We start from the raw sequence: 20,609 nt of genomic DNA, 5'->3' as shown, positions 1-20,609 counted from the left end.
GACCACTTTGCAAGAATGCTCCCCATCTTCTGCAGTTAAGTGAGGATCTCCAAACGTGCCACAAGCCCCTGCTCTATTTACACACATATAAAATTTAACAGCATTTTAAGTAGCCTCAGCTTGTCAGTGCTGTGATTTAGCTGACATTTTTAAGGCACTCCTGTAGAACAGTTCCCAGAGTCAAGTGACAGCAATACTCTCCTCTCACAGAATGAGGCCATAGTAGCAGCTTTCAAAGCACAGAACTATCCCACAAGTTGGACGCAGACTGTCAGCACTCCTGCAACAGGAACCACACTATGTCCAGCTTTTTGTGGGAATATAAAGAACTTCACAGGATTGAGAGACAAAGAGTTCTGCATGACAGAAAATTAGCTTTTCTGAAAGTTTGGTGCCTAATACATTTCTACAAATACTTCCATTATATTTTATAGTTACAATCCACTAGAAAAAGAACTTCACAGAAAAGACAGCCATAATTGTTTTACTTTCAATCTAACAAGTCACTTGAGAATGTTTTCTTTCTAAAACAAACCCTGATTAATACAAACCTACAAAAAGTTTTGGCCTGCGGATTTTTATACACATAACCTGAATGCCGTTTAAGACAGACATTAAAAATACCTGAAAAGGAGACCTGGAAATTTAATGAAATAAGAGATTTCAAATCACCATCTATAGATAGCAATGGTACAGTCAAATACAATTATTCCATAGAATTTTACCACATCTAAATAATATTATAAAGGATTCTTGTAAAAGCCTCGTTGAAAAAAATACATATGCTAAAATAAGCTGTCTGCAAATTAAACCCTGCCATTTGACAACCAGTTCTGTTTCTCCCAACATCACTGGCAAAGTGCAGGTTGCTGAAGTTACCAAAGCAAAATTCCATCTATTTGCTCCATCTTGCATATAGACTGCTATGTTTCAGTCACCATCTTATTGAATCTACGTGAAATTATATTTTAAGCAAAAGAGTGTTTTAAATGCTCACTACTATCATTAGTATTTCAGTCCTAATTATTATAATTTCTATTTAGGCTTTTGTGTTGATATGCTGGTTTGTTCTGTTCCTGCAGGGCTTATGTGTGTATTTCCATTCTGGAAGACTGAAGATGCACCTTCTATTAAGGAAGTTTCAGCTTTTTTCTATTGTATTCCATGTCAGACACTAAAGTGCACTCTAGCCAGTAGACAAGAGTCACACACATGAACTTGGGGAACTACACCATCTGCAATTTAAAAATATGACACTTTGACTGCAGAGGCTGGGAGTTCAGCTAGTGAAACAAGCAGAGACATTTAATATCAGAACAAATTATTAAATCAGAGTATCAATTTTGCTTCTGATATTATTGTTAACCAATAGAACTTAGCTCAAATACCTATTTTTTTCATACACTGGATAGGATTGGTAATTTCACAAAATTCAAAACCATTACATATTCAAATGTAAATACTTGACTTCAAGTATTTTGGACTTTTCCATATAAGTTCCCATCAAAAATAGTTTAAGATGCACATTTTGAGGCACTTTAGAGATGGATAATATGTGCATCTAACAGTATACCAAGACATTATCAAGACAAGGTGACAAACAAAATTTCATTATTTCAAAGATGGCAAGGGGATAGCACATTAACTTCAGTCTCTTTTTGTAAAGTGTTGCTCTCCTCCTTGAGGACAAAGGCAGGGCCAGCAACTGGGTAGAAGGCACACACACTTTTGCATGGCTTTGGGATGAGACACACACACAGCTGTTGTCGAAGGAGGCCCCAGGCTGTTGCACACCTTTCAGTGCAGTGTCAGGATTCTGATCAGTTAAAATGAGGTAGAAGGAGGAGAAAAAAACCAAAACAAACCACCACAAAAAACCCTGAGTCAGAAACCCAACCCAGTGGGATACACACAGGGAAGAGGAGCTCATCAGACTGTCTGCCCCTTTCCCACAGCAGATACTCATTCCACTAAATGGGTATACAACTTCCTTCCAAGATGGTTTCAAGCTCATGAACAAAAACTAAATCATTAACAAAAATATCGTTTGCAACAAAATCCATCTTAGGTGTAAACCAACTCTAGTTAGTCCAAAACAAGGCACACAACCTTGGCAACCAAGACTTTTATTTTGAACCTGAACTATCTTACTAAGGGTAGTAAGCCAAGGGTAAAAAGGCATAACAAGGCCAGCAGCTCTTTTAACAGAAAAGCAGAGTGGCTGTTTGCTAGGAATGGGAGGGCACATTATCACCATGTGACACAATTATAAAAAATATTAATAAAGTACCGGCATGTGAGTTTCACATCCCAGGGCTTCAGTTATAGACTTTCTATGGGTTATGTATTCACTGGAGCAAAATGCTAAACATGGGAGGAGAAGGAATCACAGCACAAGAGAATTTTAAGAACAGGCTAACACATTTTTGACAGAGTTGTCTAGGTATGACTGATCCTGCTTGCCTTTGGTGTCATCACTAGATGAAGAAGCTTATTGTAAAAGCTGTCATAAAAGATCGGGTAGAGCACCAGCACTTTCAGGCTAATCTAATCTTAAAAGATAATTTAGGGTTATAAATCACTTTAGATCTAGAATGATAATTTCTTATTTTCCTTGAACATATGAGCTCATACAAGTGTGAAATCTGATGCTTCATAAATCACTACCACTTGAGTGACATGAAAAACTCTTAACTGCAAGATACTGTGCAATTAAACAACACTGAGGTGAAATCCAGCACTTGGATGGAAACATTTTGTACTTTCCTATGTTTCATAAACATACTCTGTTAAAGAATCTGACCAATAAAAATATCAAATTACTGCCACGCTGTTCAGAATAAATGACTGAATTACAAGTGTCCTTTCAACCTTTAGTAGAAAAAAACAGGATTTGCAGAGGTACTAGTTTTCAGAATCACATTTTCTAAAATCAGACTTGCAAATTTGAGACTTGAGGGGTTCTGTGAGGGGCTTTTTGGCTGGGGTTTTTTTTGTTTTGTTTTGTTTAAAACAAATACAGCAAATGAAGACAAGTTTGCTTCTTGTCCTGTGAGCATCATGGCATGAAAAGTTCCAGCATTTTCTATGATGTTCACGTGTCCTACAAAAGTTTCAAAAGACAGACAAGTCGATCAGGCTGCTACAGATGAAGATCCTTTTTGTTCCCTCAGGAAAGGACAATAAGATCTCAAACTAGTTGACTGACATCCTCCTCCCTACCTCTTCTCTCAAAGTACAAGTTTTTCCCTGTTTTCCTCTACCCTGATCTCATCCAACCTGAAAAATACGGAAAGTGATCTAGGAAAGGCAATGGAAACACAATACCACCCCAGAAAAGGGACCAGGGGTATCAGGCAGGATGACAGTTTTGGCAATGACAACCTCCTGAAACAGGGACCAAAACCATATTCAAGACTATAATGGTAGATTACACCAGCTGTTTTATGGACAGAATAGATGGGAAATAAATGTTAGAAAATTTGGAAGGACGTTAGAAATGCTTAAACATTTGGTTAAGTCCATGCAGCAGCAGCACCACTGCAGTGACACTGGCAAGCTGTTTACCTAAACATCATCTTTCAGTTCAACTCAGACACTGACTTCATAAAATGTTTTGCAGCAAGTCTTTAAGATCTGATCATTTCAATCCTTAAAATTGGAAAGAATTTTCTCAAAACTTCTACAAAGACAGCAAGTCAGGTCCTGTGCCTAAAACCTGTTCCCTCAAAAGCCAAAATGCAACTTCTGGTGCCTCAGGCCAGTGTTTAAGCTCTGTAGGCTTAACCTACAGAGGTTAGGCCTAAGGTTATATTTGCCTAGCTGAGAACAAACATACTGATGTTTGTCCATCCAGGGCTCAGTTCAGGAGAAGCCACGGTACTGCAATGCTTGCACACTCTGCCTGCCAGCAGTTTTGTTTTCACAGAGGTCTGTGACTAACAGAGCCTCCAAAACAGTATGGTCCTCCAGCCTATGAGCTCAGGGCAGCTGAAGATATCTTCACCCACTGTCTGCAGACATTCCCTCATCCCCAGAAGCAAAAGGGTTCTTGAAAGCCATTAGGAAAGTCAAACAAAAGCTACGAGTACAAACTGGTAAGAGACAGTCAAAAACTAGTATTTATGACCAGAGACACAAGACACCTGTTGTCAAAGCTCCAAAGCCAATGCTGGTTTTGCACCCTGAAGGCACCACCAGGATTTTTGAAAGCTGTTAACGCTGTTTTTTAAAAATATGTCTAACTGGAAAAGATGAAGGAACCAGCAAGATCTGAAACATACCAGGTTGAAAATATTTTAGTGTTGTTATCACCAGCTCAACAGTCTGTGCAGGTGTAATGGGGGGAGTAGGAGAGGGGGCAGAACACCCTCTCTTTTTAAAGGTGTGGGCAGGAAATGAAGATACTGTTCTAAGGCTTTTAGGCAGAGCTCTTTTAAAAGTAAAAAGGATAAATACTTCAAGAACATAAAGTGTAAGTTAAAAGCTTAACTTCATCCCCTTGCTCAGTCTGCTCTGTTCAATGCCACAGAAGATCAGATGGGTTCAGAGATCACCTCTCAGTCACCTTTTGTGTCCATCTTCAACCAGCCCAGAAAGCCCTGACAAATCACCAAAATAAACAGCAGCTCAGGTGTCAAGAGTAAGATCTTAGCAATAGTTAGCCATCTTCTCTTCCTCTGACAGCTAGTAAACCTTATTGTTCAGTTAGTAAATTGTTCAATTTAAAACCTTTGGGTTTATGTTACAAGTGTTGTGGGAAGAGATCATACAAGTGCTGCACTGATTTCTGTTCAATTTATATTATTTATGAACTAGACACATATCCACTAAAATCTGGTTTTAATATTCAAGGGAGTACTAAGATGTTCAATATCCAACAGTCACATAAAGACAGAAGAAATAAGTCATCATGCATTTATGCAAGGAAAGCCAAGACCACAAAAGTAAGAAACATTTAACTCACCTATGAGAGTTCCATGCCAGGAACATTATAGTACAAACATATGCATTAATTTATCTCCATGGAGTTTTCAGCTAATGGAGAAGTTAGTTCAGAATTAAAGCTTTTAGTGATACAAAAACTTGCAGTGTACATTTACCTACATGGTATAGGTTATGCACTTATTCCAAGTAGCATAGGAAAGTTCTGAGAAGTCAGCTTGTGTGAAAACTCAGTTTGAGAGCAAAACATGGACTGATTTCCTTCTGAAGTTGATGTAAAGCACACTAATCACAAGTTACTTCATGAAAATGCTCAGGAGAGAGAATATATAACCTTTTAAAAGGTTCAAGACATTGCTGTTATAAATTTTCTTCTCAGTCCTTCTAATTATCTCTTGCATCTTTTTCCCTTTTGTATCTTCACTGATATAACTTAGGAAGTTCCATTTTTTACTACTTTATCCCATCTGTTTTATTATGTCCTGTGAAAACTACATAGGAGGCAACTGTCTCAAGAATTTACCCAGAGAGGGCAAACATTAATAAGTTTTTTAAAGCTTTAAGTGGATTTATTCTACAAAGACCAGATTTGAAAAGAAGTTAAGATTTAACCAACTAAAATCCAGGGTAAAGAAATGCAGTTCTCATGAAAATTTCAAAATAAGCTAATTAGTAGGTTATATCATTCAGCATGAAAATTGAGTCTTCTCCATTCTACTAAGATTAATGCAACCAGTATTTTATTTTTTAAGTAACTAAAAGTCAGAACACTTTTGCTCATAAATTAAAATTTCTACATTTTGTCCGTCCACATTCAAAGCTGCACTAAGCAGCATTTCTTAAATTTAATATGGTTCAGTTATAAAGTAGTCTGCTCACTGCTGAAATAAAGCTGTGAGCCTACATTGTCTCATTCTATTCCACCACCCTCCTTCAAGAGAAAATTAAAGTCTATTTCAAGTAAGTTTCCTGCCCAGTTCCACTATGCATTTGTTAACTCTGAATCAAACTGAACTTTAATGCTATAGTTTGGAGAGCTGACACAAATAGTGCCAACTGTGTTTCACACAAATGACTTGCTATCCATGAGCATACTGCAGCTATTTAGCTTATTTTTATTCATATACTAAACAACTACATGTTCAGAGACACCAAGAGGGCTAAGGGAACATAAAACAGTGCCAGAAAGCTGGAGTTACCCCAGGTACACTTGCTTTTTGGAGACTACCAATACAACACCATTGTCTTCAGCTACCTGAAAGGAACACACAGGCTCTCTGAGGTGCAGGCTGGTAGGACAGGAGGCAAGAGACTGAAGTTGCAAGAAGAGACTTCCAATTAGATAATAGGGAAAAGTTGCACAATGACAGCAAACATTGTAACAAGTTACCCAAAGAGAACAGAAATGTTTACCAAAAACTCAACTGCACAAATTCTGTGCAAGTTGATGCAAGTTCATCCTGCAATGGGTTGGGCCAGATGACTTCCACAGGTTCCTTCAAACAGAAAATTACTTTGATTTTGCAACATTTGCCCAATGCCCATTTTATAAATGAATTGATAGTGGTGGGGAAGGATGCAGCCCTTGATTTAATCAGACTTGGCATACAAGACCTTTCTCAAAAATCTTGAGATTTTGCCAAAAACCCTCTCTCGTGGGACCAATAGCATACCAAAACTCAACATCCCTGCCAGAGCAACAAGACCCAAGAACTCCATCGCAGCTATGTTCAGCTTCAAAAGAAGATGGTAAAATAGAAGTCAGAATGCTAAAGAGATACAAAGCTGGAACTAAGAAGGATCAGATCCTTGCAAGTAGCATAGGGAGAAAATAAGGACACTATATGAATATACCAGGTTGTACGGAATGGTTGAAACAGCAAAAGAAAACAAGAACTATGAGTATACTGGAAACAAGAAGGCAGCCTTCACAAGCAGAAGGTAGGAAGAACAGTCAGTTCTTACTCACTGGAATAGGCTGGCCAGTGCTGTTTCACAGATAGCTGTGTCCCCTGTTACATCCATTCATAAATGACCTGAGAGTTAGCTCATGAAATTTAAGTTGGCCATCATTATTACAACCACAAACATTTGCAGGACTTTACAAGACTGATTTATTAGACAATAAATTTGCAAATTAAACTCAGTAGAAGAAGGCAATACATGCATGAACACAATACCATGAACTAACAAGTTCCAAGCTCATTAGTGATGAAAGAGTAAGACACTGGGGGTGACAATATATAGTTTCATGCTACAAAGAAAAGAAGTGAACACCAAACAGTGTACCACTGTAAAAATCTAAAGTACATTCACACCTTGACTTCTGTGTGAGGTTTCACCCTGCCTCCCATTCTCTCCTCCTCCACCAAATTGGGAGGAATAAAAGGTCTGGAAGTCTGTGCTCCTTCAGTGCAATTTGTTATGAGGGTTGTGTTGCAGCTGATCAGCTGGGAATTTACAGCCTGAAACAGCGTAAGATGTAAACTCAAGTGCAGCACAAATACACGTAGAGACAGCTAATGGTACAACACTGGAATAATACTGGGGAGCCATATAGGGTAGAAGATGCCAATCCTAATGAAAACTCATTCATACTCTATCCCAGAAATGGTCCCAGATTAGCCTATTCTTTGCACTATGTCCAATCCAGTGAGCAAATTAAAAACTATGTCCAAATAAGTGAGCATATTAGTAACTAAGCAGCCACAAACTATCTATCTGTCTATCAGGTCTAGTAGTTCAGCTTGTTCCCCATTCCAATTTTAGCAGAACGTATTTCAAACATATGTATCAACCCAGGTTTTAATACTCCAACACTCTGGGATAGCTGTGTTTGGCTACAGCACTTCCTCCCAGTCAGAATAGTCCCCCCATATGTCATCCCTGCCTTCAGTAGGTACCTGGAGAGGAAAAAACACATTTTAGACCCAGCTCTAGAATGTGTGGCATTCCCTAAGAGATAATCTGTCCCCCAAAAATCTCCTGCCAACCTTCACCTCACATTCATCTTTCAAACAGTACAGTCATTATTACACATGGAGGTCAGCAATTCCCTCTCAGTTTAGCTGCCAGCGTCTACCCCCATCACTCAGAATAAACTTGCAAGGACTCTTGCAAGTGTAGGAAATTCTGCAAAGAGGCATGATCTCCCTCATCAGGATACCAGGCTAGAAAGAGCTTTAACAAGCATGACTATATCCTTATGGGGTCAGGATGTTGAACTCTTCAGTGCCCACCTACTGCATAGCACAGCTTTTAATCACCTTTCTGAACCGTTTGCTAGGAGTTGGCAATTCTTAGCTTACCTGAATGAAAGCAGCACCCTCTACTGCTGCCTTCAGGTCTGTACAAACGCTAATGAGAGCCAGCTGCTGTTCCGCACTCAAAGCTCCTTTCAGGACTCCCGACTTCTCCATCTCTTTCATTTGTTTGCTGACAGAAACAACATAGACACATTTAAACACTTTATCATTGTTAAGCCACCATCAATTTTTTTAAAAAACCCTTCTTAACAAACCATGTACTACACTATTTGTCATGCCACTGCACGTATTTATATTCAAAAATATAGAGGTTAATTTCAGTCATTTCTCCGTCCTCCCCCATCTTATCAAAGGTTTTGCTTCTCTTCAAGCACAGACAGCTCTAAGTTCTATGCCTAAATGCAAGATTGTCACCACTTCAAATTTGTTTTAACTGGTGCACAATCAGCAAGAGGTTTTTTTTGCTCATATTTAATGAGAAGCAAGGTCCCTTTAATATACTTAATCTAGTTTTACAAACAGCTCTTTTACTACAAAGCCTCACTGTAGGAGCAGCTCTCTACCAGTATAGATATAAATAAATACATTAGATACAGGCAAGAGTCCTTTCTAAAAACCATGCCACTACATTTTGGGGTTTTTTTAATGACCACAGAACAAGTGTCAAAAAATTCAAATAGTTACTAAACTTAAAATGAATGGCTGGGACTGGACTTCTTCAGAAAAGGTCTCTCCAGTTCGAAGTCCTCAAACATCCAGAACAAGAAAGCCATTTTTCAAAACCATTATAAGCCACTTAGAGGAACGATGACCACAGAAATTAGGTGGGATTAAAATGTCTGATCCTAATCAACCTAAAGCTCTTTGATGTAGTCCTTATTATGGTTAAATTGGTTCAGTTTTCATGAGTTTCATCAAGACAGAACTCCTCTGAGCCTTTGGTTATTATTCAGCAAAAACTGCTCATCCTTGTTAAGACATGAGGAAATTGACCTAATGAATAGCAGCAGGAAAAAAAAAATCCTTTATTCTTCCTAACAGCTTAATTAAGGACACACCAAATGGATGGCTGAAAAGCACAGACTTCTACTTCTTAAGCAATTTATGGCAAAGAATAGGAGACAGGGATCTTCATCTCCCTCTCTCAAGGAATATACAGCGTGCTGGGCAGAAACTTCATCCAACACTTAAGGTGTCTAGCACTAAAAAGGTGGAAAGAAACAGGTGCCCTAAGCCAGAGAATCCAAACTTTTGGCTCCCTCACACCCTGTGAGGCAAGATGAATATTTCAAAAGGTCTTTACTATCCATTCATTAGAAGTTCATTTCCCAGGTGCCCTTGCCCAGATCCAGCATACTCTTGCTCATATGCTTAAAAAACCACAAACCAAACTAAAACCACACACAAAACAAAAACAACAAAAAAGTTACATTTGAAGAGATCATATTGGAATTACTTCCTTCTTTGAAGAAGAGGATGAAGTTCTTGTTCACTCTCATTGCAACACTACATTTGTTTCATCCTCCCAGGTTATGCAAAATTACAGTACATAACTGGTGACTGAGGGACTCAAAGAAAGCTTGAGTCATAGACTAAGAGAGCTAGCTTCTATTTTTTTTCCCCAAGCTCTTACAGAAGCTTGCAGCATCCATTTCCTATTTCATATCTTTTCTTCTCTGTCATTGACAACCATCCCGCATTTCTGCTTTTTTGTCACAAACCACTAACAATACACTGTGCACTCAGAATACCATTTCTTAGTTAACCTTCAAAACCACCATCTTCATCTTTGGAATTTGAGGCTGGATTGATTTTTATTTTTTTTTTCTCCTAAACAAAAACCGTTCTTTTTAACATAACCAATCTTCATGTTACCCATGCATTTAAGTCAGTTAAAACATGGAGTAGGAAATATGTGCCTTACCTCAATTTTGGCTTTCCCTCCTGGGAAATTTTAATTTTTTGCACCTTTTGCCAATCTGTCATTCTGGTTGTTTTGTTCCATAAATAAATTTTAGTCTTTTAAATGCTAAACTATCTTTATATTCCCATGGCGTATTAGATTGCTACAGAATTGTGGGAAACCAGTGCTCCCTGATACTTACCATATATTAAGACACAAAGGTTTTTGTACATACAGCAGTGCACCACTGACCTCTACTGGACGACTTTTTAATGAAGACAGCTTAAATTTTTAGGGGATCGTCCCTAGGATGACCCTAGGATGACGCTGCAATCATTGCAGCCATGTCCACAGCTTCACTCTGCAGCTGCATTGTGTGCGTAGCGCAGAGAATTCCACTCAATACCTGTAAGGTCTTTGAAGAATGAAGAACTTACATCCATAAGAAAATACTACTTCCTCTTTCAGCTTATGCTTCATGTACCTCCAGATTTTTACTGTAGAACCTGTCTGCACTATTCTGGCAACTGGACTAGTATTTGCTTCAGGATAAGGTATCCAATCTATGGGAACACTCCCAAACACATAAAATGCCTGGAATGCTTCTGATTATAAATCCTACTCTAAAAGTCTTTACAGAAGGATCCTGAAAGCAATGCTAACACTTAACTCATCTTGTTCACACCCCACTTGCTTTACCTTTATCCACAGCCACTACTGAGCAGTTGTATTCAGCACACACTGTTACAACCAGCAAATACTTACTAGAATTAAGACTGCTTAATCACAACTATATTGCCCACACTAACAAGAAGGGAAGGAAGAGAAGAAAACACCAGCCCTGTTCTTAATAAGTTCAGCAGGTTTTGTGTGGCCCAGCTTGGAAGCTTTCAGGAAAGGAGATCTCACCAAATCCTTGGACAGATAACCTGTTACTCTACATACCAAACAAATGTAAGCACCATAACTGTTCTCAAAACACAACTTTAGTAATTACACAAATCACCCTTACTGAAATCCTATGTTCCGGCTGCCCAGGGGACTGGCTACCACACAGGAATGAGGTGAAAAGACAACGTTTCCTTTTGGAGATGTTTTCAACTCAGTCAGACAGAACCTTTGTAAAGGTGGAATCTATCCCCTTCCAAAGCCCATCAATATGTTCTCCAGTTAGTTCTGCAAGTGAAACAGTTTTGCCTAGTCAGTTAATTGCATTTTTGGGCATGGTGGGTGGGCAGAGATAAAAAGTAGAATCAAGCCTACAATTTAGCACAAACTTGGTGTGCCAGCATCAGGCACTCAATATCAAACTGTTAGAAGTTCTCCCCTCAAAGGAGATACATAAAACTATCAAAGAATAACTAAGCCAAGCTGCATTTTGCTCTTGATATATACAGTACCAATACAACAAAGCAGTACATAAGACAGACCAGAAGACTAAGCCAGTAAGCTAGGTAATTAATCAATCTTTATCAGCAAAATAATTATGTTTAGAACAACAGCACAGTATTGTATACTTGAAAAAGTTTACAAATTACAAGAATCATAAATTTATTTTTTGGCAGACGCACATGCAGTAAAGCATTTCTGCATCCTATGTTTTAGGACTACTTTGAGGAATAGGATACTACTTGTTTTTCTAAGTCTTGCTATTTCAAAATTTAGCAATCTTGCATTCAAACCAGAATCACACTGATGCAGAAAAAAAGCATGCTGGATATGAAAAATTACATTTCCCAAGGCAGGCTACTAAAGCATGCATTCAGTAGGTTCAGTGTGGAATAAGGGTGTTCATCAGTTTGTGTCTTCAGCAGAACAAAATGTTGCTCCATTAGAGCAGACTCTGAGATGTTCTGAATTTATATAAAAGGCAATGAGTTATGGGTCAACAGATTAAAAAGCAACAACATAATTAAGAATCACATCTGCCATCAAAGAAGAATCATCTCCTTTTAGAAGAAAAGTGAGTTGCTTACTACTCAAATCCCAGTTTTATTTGGAAAAGGGAAACTGCAAATGGTCATCTGTACACTTTAGTTTCTCCCTAGTAAGTAGTACCTCCATACACTAGAAGTTTGTGGACTGCAGACTAGAGTGGAATAAATATGTTCCAATACTACGACAAAGTAAACCACAAAACCCCTAAGTCTAAAAACTTTCCTAAAAATATTTGTTATTTGGAGGCAAAAAAGGAAAGCAAACTACATCAAGTTTACAGAACCATTCACCAGATGTCTCTATCAGACAATCATTCCCTTGCTGCTCTTTTGTGCGCACACATTACCTGCTCAAGCTCCAACTCTTCTGGCATAAATATCACATCAATAACTCATTGTGATTTACTGCAGGTTGTGTGCTATGAAATGAGTTCAGAGAAGTTGGACCATATTTTGATAGATACATTCATTAAAATAGTGGTTGAAGAAACTGTGTAGCTTGTATTCTTGTCACAAAATCTATGTTTTCCTGAAACTAGGCTTTTTAACTAGTGTTACAATAGCCAAAATACACAAGTTAATTATAAGTTAAGAACATCTTATGTAAAAGGCAAAACCTGCCTTGAACTCAGTTGAACTTGCCTTGAACTTATCAATGACTTGGATGAAGGGGCAGGTGCCTCCTCAGCAAGCTCACTGATGATACTAAACTGGGAGGAGTGGCCGATACCCCAGAGGTCAGTGCAGTCCTGCAGAAGGACCTCAATGGTTGGAGAGATGGGCAGAGAAGAACTGGAATTCAACAAAGGCAAATGTGGAGTTCTGCACTGAGGAGGAATAACCCCAGGCACCAGCACAGGCTGGGGCTGATCTGCTGGAAAGCTGCTCTGCAGAGAAGGACCTGAGGGGCCTGGTGGACAGCAAGCTGTCCATGAGCCAGCAGTGTCCATGTGACCAAGGCCAGTGAGATCCTGAGATGCACTAGGAAGAGCAGTGCCAGCAGGCTGAGGGAGGAGATCCTGATCTTCTACTCTGCCCTGGTGAGGCCAAATCTGGAGTGCTGTGTCCAGTTCTGGGCTCCTCAGTACATGGACAAAGACACAGAGCTCCTGGAGGGGATCCAGAAGAGGGTTACTAAGATGATTAAGGTGCCAGAGCATCTCTCCTACAAGGAAAGGCTGATGGAGTTGGGCCTGTTCAGCCTTGAGAAGAAACAACACAGGGGACCTCAACAATGTCTAGTAAGCATCTGAAAGGTGAGTTTCAACAAATGTATCCAGGCTCTTCTCAGTGGTGCCGAGCAATAGGACGAGGCAACAGGCAGAAACTGGAAGACAGCAAGTTCCACCTGAACAAGAGGAAGAGCCTCTTTACTGTGAGAGAAACTAAACACTGGAACAGCTTGCCCAGAGATTGTAGGGTCTATTTCCTGGGGCTATTCAAAAGCTGCCTAGATACAAGGAGCTTTAGAAAACGCTGCTTGAGCAGGGAGGTTGGATGGGATGATCTCCAGTGCTCCCTTCCAACACTACCCATTCAGTGATTCGGTGAACTCCTACAGGAGAACACATGCAGGCACACAACAGTACAGACCCACTCAAATAGCACTTTATCCTATTACATGTGACATTCTATGTTTCATGTTTTCAAGCTGAAAACCTTGGAAGGCTAACATCCTCATCCTGCTTTTGGAAAAAATCTGGGGAAAGTGATGGCTTTAGTAATGAACACCACAAAACTGCCACCTAATAATCCAGAATTTCATAGTGGCTACCGAGACCAAGAAACTGAAAAAAAGCAAAAGTTTGTGTCATCTAGGTGATGCAACAGAGATACTTGGTCTAACATCTAGCTGGAAAGAAAAATAAGAGGAGATAGATCTTCCCACTCTTTTGTTATCAAGTCTTTTTAAGCAGATCTCACTACACATCACATACTGTTTAACTTCTGAACTCTTAACAACAGAATCGATCTACAAAGGGTTCCTGAAGTCACTCTTGTTTGCTTTAAGGCTTGTTACAGAAAGCAGTTGGGATGCAACACACAACCTTTTTTTCAGGTGCACCTTACACCACATTCAGCTGACACAAAAAGCTGACATTATGTCACTCCAAGGCATCATGAAGGGAGAGGTGATGCATTTAGGTTGATGCTAATTGTGAAGTCACCTGAAGTCCAGCATTAAATGCCGATACAGCAACATAAGGTTGTGCACAGAACCACTTTATAAATGTACTTTGACCCTCTCTCACAGGCAGATTAAAGCTGTATTTTCAGGTCCAGAAAGAACCTGAAAGAAATAAGAGGGTGCATAGGACCAAGCAGACATGTTCCTTCTAACACAAGAACTAGGGGTCAATCAAAGTAACTTAGGAGCCAGGTTCAAAACAAACACAAGGGAATGGCTCCTCACACAGTGAGCAGTAAATCTGCAGAACACAAAGTCCTTTGGTAAGGAAGCCACAGAAGGATTTATATCAGTTCAAGGGAAGGTTAGAGAAATACTTGGAAGAAATCCAGTTAAGAGTGACTGAATAGATAATTAACTTGTTGGCACAGAAGGCTGGGGGAGAGGAGCAGACAGGCAAGACTTGAACTTGTAGCTCTTGTAGTACCAAGTACCAGAAGCATGAGGCTTTAGCCACCGTGCCATGGGCAACAGAAGAGGGCTGGAGGCCTCCTGGACTCAGCTGGTGTAAGTGATGTCACAATTACACCCTCACACTGGCACTCCTAAAGAAGTTTCCTACCTCAACTATAACTGATCAATGACACTAGCAACTTGTTCTTCTAGGACTCAAAAACACCAGTTTAAGAGATTAAAAACTAATTATAAAATGCTAAGAATTGTAGCAGGGCTTCTCAGCAATCCATCTTAACCTACCTCCACTTTGAAAGGGTCTTTGTTGCCTTTCTGTGCAAAAACTCTTATGTTCATATACTCTAAACCCAACCTACAAATAACCTAGGTGATAATGATATTACCTAGGAAAGGTGATATGCATTATTTAAAAAAAAATAAAATTTAAACTTAAGATCCTGAATAAATTAAAATTAAATTTCTCTTTAGAAGCGTCAGTGACACTTGGAAGCACACATCTTCTGATCTTAACCTGTACTTCTGAGTTAATGCCTTCTTCAAAGCCTAAAATCTATGCTCCCTGAAATAACAAGATATGGCTATTCACTCATAATTACAAAAATCCCACAGTTTCATTCCAACCCCAGATATTTCCAGTCAGGTTACCTACCGAATATTTTCCAGTGCACTTGTTAGCTGCTGTTGTGCAATATCATAAAGTTTCACTTTGAAGCCTCCAGCAGCAAACACCATGGCCCAGCTGCGACCAATGAGTCCACTGAAAAAAAACCAAAACAGCCAATTAATAAACCAGCATTTAACAGGGAGAAGGAGATCTTGAAAGCATTGCAAAAACCAAACCAGAGCATGGACTCTTTGATATTTGATAATAATGAGGAAGAAAAAACTCAAAACAAAACAGAAAAAGGAGAGCAGAATTCAAATAGGAGGAACCACTACTTTGGCATACTGGACTCGATCACCAACAGTTTTGTCAGACACAATCTTAACCTGGAGTTGATTAATGCATTTATATTAAAGAGATTGAAAAAAAAAAAAGTTTTTGTTTGGTTCATAGACTGAAGACAGGCAGCAGTCCACTGATCCCAGAGTGCAGGATCCTGCTTCAGAGGTGATCGAAAACCCAAGACCCAGCTACTGAAGTCACAGGTCCTCAGCAATTCAGAAAATACCACAAGCACATGAAAAGGGAAAAAAGAACTTCAACTGAGCATTGGTTTTGATACTATTTTTCCACCTAGCCATCTCTAGCACTACCTTTATTTTTAGATGAAGTGCTTCATCATGCTGGATATACACAGGAACAGGCTGCCTACATCTTTCAGTGAAATCATATTACTGAGCAATACATGGAGAAAATCTGTAGTAACTGACAATTTTATAATCTCTCTTAAAACAATGCAGGTTTTAACTTCATTAGATGTGTAGCAGGAAGCAATCTTTTCAAATGGAAGCACCAAGGCATAGTATCACAAGCTTAAATAACCTGAAATCACAAAAAACATTAGGAAAAAAAATCCATAATAGAGACAAGATCAGAACTCCATATCCATGACAGCTACAGTGCGGGTTTTGATAATTACATGGCATTACATTACAAATTTGCATTTCCTCTCACTTCCAAGATCTGTATTTGCAGCATTAAACTTTACTGATCTCTGGCAACTAAAACACTCAAGACCATTAGGGCATCAATAAAAGATTAAAAGGGGAGCAAAAGTCAGAGGTAAAGTAATAGGGCAGATGAGAAAAGAAGGAAGAAAAAACAGGAACATGCTCAGTCTTTGGTTTAACTACATATTTTTTAAAGGATTAAAACAGGAAGTTTCAGGAAATAGCAGGAATCAGTGGAAATAACTGGGACAAAAAAAAAGTGAACCTTTGCATTTACTGCTGTTAAGCAGACAGTAAGGTCTCATTCAAAACATACAATTTAAAAGTAAAAATAAACAACTTCTCTGTCGTAAGCCCAGAATTCATCAGTTCTGAGGCAAGCAACAGAACAAACTTACAGAATAGGAATGGCCAATGTTTGCTAGCTACTGTAGCCTCCTGGCTAACAAGTATTTATAAAATAAAAGCATTTGAATCACTCCAATCTGACATAAGCATATCTGAGCCACCAGTATCTTTACAAAGTAGCATAATCTCTCTAAATTGCACTTTTAAATTAAATTTCCTTAAAACACACACAAAAAATTCTCACTTTAATACAGGTTTTTAAGATTGTGGAGTTTTTCTTTTGAACCACAGAGCACACAAAGTCCATGGTAGGTATCAGGCCTGCACCATTACTGCATTGTACATGACAGCACCATTACAACCTGATGTTAGCATATTTGACCCCAAGACAGTGCTTTTTGACACGCTGTCATTTTGGGCCCAGTGACAGATAAAGTATTAACCAGATCTGCTCACTTCTGCAGGTGCTACCAAAACCTGCAGTAGTGCCACATGTGAAAAACTATGTTGACTGTTCTGGTAAATTTTAAAAGGTTAAATAAAAAAAAAAAAAAAAAAAAAAAAGGACAATAGGAGACAAAGACAAAGACAATAAAGCAAAGGGTTAAAACAGCTGAGTGCTTGGCACTCTGCCAAGAGCACACACAGTGTTTTGGAAACACCCTTCATATACCATTTCTACTGCATCAATAGAAATCTATATGCAATCTGTCCCATCTATATGTATCAAGTTGATGCATATTCACAAATTTTATGCATATTCAAACTTTTCTATTAACTAGTTTATATTTTCCAGGAACTTTTTAGCATGGCCACTCCTTGGGTCCACCTTTTTAGAGCATGCATGTTTCTTGGCTTGTGGCTTTAATTCTCTTCTTATCACCTTTTAATTTCAGCCTTAGCTCTTTCTTTCTACAGGTGAGTGTTGATAATCAGCAGGGTCCCCATCATCTGTTCACTGGAGGTTATCCTAACTAAGCAGACAGTTCAAACACACATATATCGGCTATTACAGCAAAGCCATTTTAACATTATACATATAGCATTCATCTTAATACTTGCAAAAAGCCAGTATTATAATATGTATTTATAACACACAGAAGCCACAGCAGGCAGGAGCCCAACTCTCCAGACCCTTCAGACACACCTAGTGTGAGCAAAATTTCTGTGAGTACCAGCAGCAGGAGCCAGTTTGGTCAGTGTCACACAGCAGCACCGAAACTCCCATCCTGAGGCTTCAAGTAGTCTAGCTAACAGTTTGCTGCAGCCCACACTTGCAGCACCAAGGTACAGTGGTGCACAGGGGACTGGTACTATCTGGCACATATTTTCTTTCCCCTCCAGACTCTTGTTTAAGCAAAGAGCTTTAGGGTCAGCTCAATGAGAGGATGAAACCATGCATTCCCACACAAGCCAGAAATACTGCTGACTTTTGTGGCAAGTCAGTACTACTTCAGGGGTGTCCAAGACTAACTTAGGAGTTTCCCGACACAGCTGACGAACAGGACATTAAACTGTGCTTGGATTTCTCCACTCCTCTTGCACTTATACAGAGCAATGCATTGCAATGAAAAGGGACAGCAGTCTTTCAGCCCTAAAGGGTGACATACCTCGGTAAAGATGTTTGTTTGCTGTTTGTTTTAAAGTAGCACAGAGCTGTCAGGGGCTTAAACAAAGGCACTCTAGAGCCAAGCAGGTGCATCTCCCCCACTTCCCGAGATCCAGCAGCAGCGCGCCCCCGCAGCTGGACAAAACCCACCGCCTGCCCCGAGCCAGCAGCTCGCTGACACCTCCGACGGCGGCAGCAGTGGCGACAGCTGAGGCAGGGCCGTGCCCGACACCGAATCCCCAAACCCCCTCCCCGCAGGCCGGGCCGAGCCGGGAGACGGCGCCCAAGCCCCTTCGCACGCCGCGGGCATCCGTCCCACGGGCGCCGCGCCGGGCTGGCACCTCCTCCCTGGGGCTCTGCCCCCGCCCGCGGGCGACGAGAGGCTTTACCTGCCGATGATGGCAACCTGCGAGGGCTCCATGGCTGCGGGGGCCGCGACCGGCAGATGCGGGATGGGAAGCGGGATCAGCCACCTCTGCCCTGTGCGGGCCCGCCCCGCCCGCGGCTCCCGCCATGTCACGGCCGCCCATTGGCTCCGCCGCCGCCACACCCACGGGGGCGGGGCCGGGGCCGGGGCTGCTCCCACGGCCGCAGCCCCCGGGTCCCGCCCCCACCGCTCCCCGAGCACGAAGAGAAAACGTAACTATTTAAATGCTTAATTAATACCAAAGAGTGTATTAATGTACTCTTAAAATATCCAAGAAATACTTTTAAGTTTTCTTGTCTTTCTGCAAAAAACCTCAAACAGTCGAAAAGCAATTAATTTGATCCCAGAATAAAGGTTTGATAGTTACTGATGGAGTTCAGTGAACCTTTGTTTGGCTATAGTTTGAAATTTTGTTCAGCTTATCATTTCTAATATTTTCTAAATAAATAAGTAAATAAATAAAATACGACCAACATAATATTTTGGTTCATCTGCCTGCTCACTGGCACTTTGCTAATTCCAATCACATTCAACAATGAGATGGAGAAGTCAAAATTATATATTCCTAAAGGCTTCAAGAAGACTGCTCAACAGATAGCAGGCAGAAAACCAGACTATTATCCCTTTGGCTTCCTGACCTTAACACCACCCATGTAACCTGAGATATGCCAGCTAGCAGAGCAAAATGGCAGCAAACTGGGCCATGGGAAGATTTAAGGCAGTGGGACAGAAGAGTATAGGATGCTGTACCAGTTCTGCTGCTCAGAGCTTGTGTAGGATGCTATAGAAAGCAGCATTTTAAGGTTTTAGCAAGTACCAATTTTGCTCCTTTGAAGGCTAATTCAAAATGGCATGACTTGGCACATGTTCTAAATACAAATACCCATAACTGAAGCAAACAATATATACTTACTTTGTGAACTCAGGTTTTTACTTCAAAGAAAAAAAATGTAAGTTCCTAGAACATAAAAGTAATGTCACCTGGGCTTGAGAAAAATGGTCTTCAGAACAACTTTACCATCACTTCCATTTAGAAGTACTTATCAGTTATTTTAATACTCTTTGACCTCCTGAGACTTGTATTTATACCTTACTTGTCATCAGCAATAGACTAAGAGACAAAAGCCATTGCAGATCTACAAATGGATTCAGAGAATTGGGGATGTTACTGCAAGTGTTTGAGAGCTAATCACAGCTGTGATAAAAACAATTACAGGGCCTTTTAGTTCTGGGGGTGAACAAAACAAGTCTATGGCAATGAAATCTGAACTATATTATTATTGTTGTTATTGTTGTTGTTGTTATTATTATCCATATATTAGTGACAAAGCCCTATAGCTCTGCATTACTTAATCAAAATCAAGGCATGACAGCCATATTCCCCAGCACCCACAGTGATCAGACACACTGATAAAGTCCAAACTAGATCAAAAGAGGAGAGAGAAGTTTGGAAGAAGAAAGGAAAATATAGATAAATAAACAGAAATGTAAGTCAAGGGAAGAAAATATGATTTAAAAAACAAAGTACAAGTTTAATTTTTGTGTAATGCCATAAGAGTTTTAGGGCCAGTTCTTGCAGCCTCCACAAGTTAGGGACAGTGATTCTCCTCCCTCTTCTGCAATTCACATGGGAAGAACAGAAGGTGCTGTAAGCCCAGGAACATCAAAAACCATAACCAAACAATAACATGGTGAAAGGACTTGGGCTCCATTAGGCAATGAAAAGTAGGGCTTGTACTGGCAGCAGGAGATGCCCAGGTGGAGCAAATATGCACTCACCAGCATATATATTCTTTCTTCAAAGCCAAACAGGCATAGAGGCAGATTTGACTCGTGTTGGGAGCTGCACAGTTGATCCCTCTGTGTTTTTATTTTCTATGAAGCGTGCTCCTTTGCTGTGCCAAGGGTAGAGCTGACATCTGCTACTGGCCACAGAGGTGTGGATTTACTGCAGGGGAG

General features: G+C 40.0%; 1 protein-coding gene across 1 annotated transcript in view; it reads right to left on the bottom strand.

Moving 5' to 3' along the window:
• CRYL1 (crystallin lambda 1) overlaps positions 1–18,759 on the bottom strand; it is a 50,195-nt gene extending 31,436 nt beyond the window's left edge. Inside the window, exons 1-3 of the mRNA XM_058846759.1 lie at positions 18,613–18,759; positions 15,302–15,409; positions 8,253–8,379 (exon numbers count right to left, since the gene is read on the bottom strand). Of these exons, the coding sequence (XP_058702742.1) occupies positions 8,253–8,379; positions 15,302–15,409; positions 18,613–18,644 (267 nt within the window). The 5' untranslated portion in view covers positions 18,645–18,759. The remainder of the gene's footprint in view (positions 1–8,252; positions 8,380–15,301; positions 15,410–18,612) is intronic.
• Positions 18,760–20,609: the final 1,850 nt, after the last annotated feature.

Source organism: Poecile atricapillus, chromosome 1, assembly GCF_030490865.1.
Source record: "Poecile atricapillus isolate bPoeAtr1 chromosome 1, bPoeAtr1.hap1, whole genome shotgun sequence".
Classification (NCBI taxonomy): Eukaryota; Metazoa; Chordata; class Aves; order Passeriformes; family Paridae; genus Poecile; species Poecile atricapillus.
Note: the sequence above shows the minus strand (reverse complement) of the source record. Positions and strands in the feature narration are given on the sequence as shown.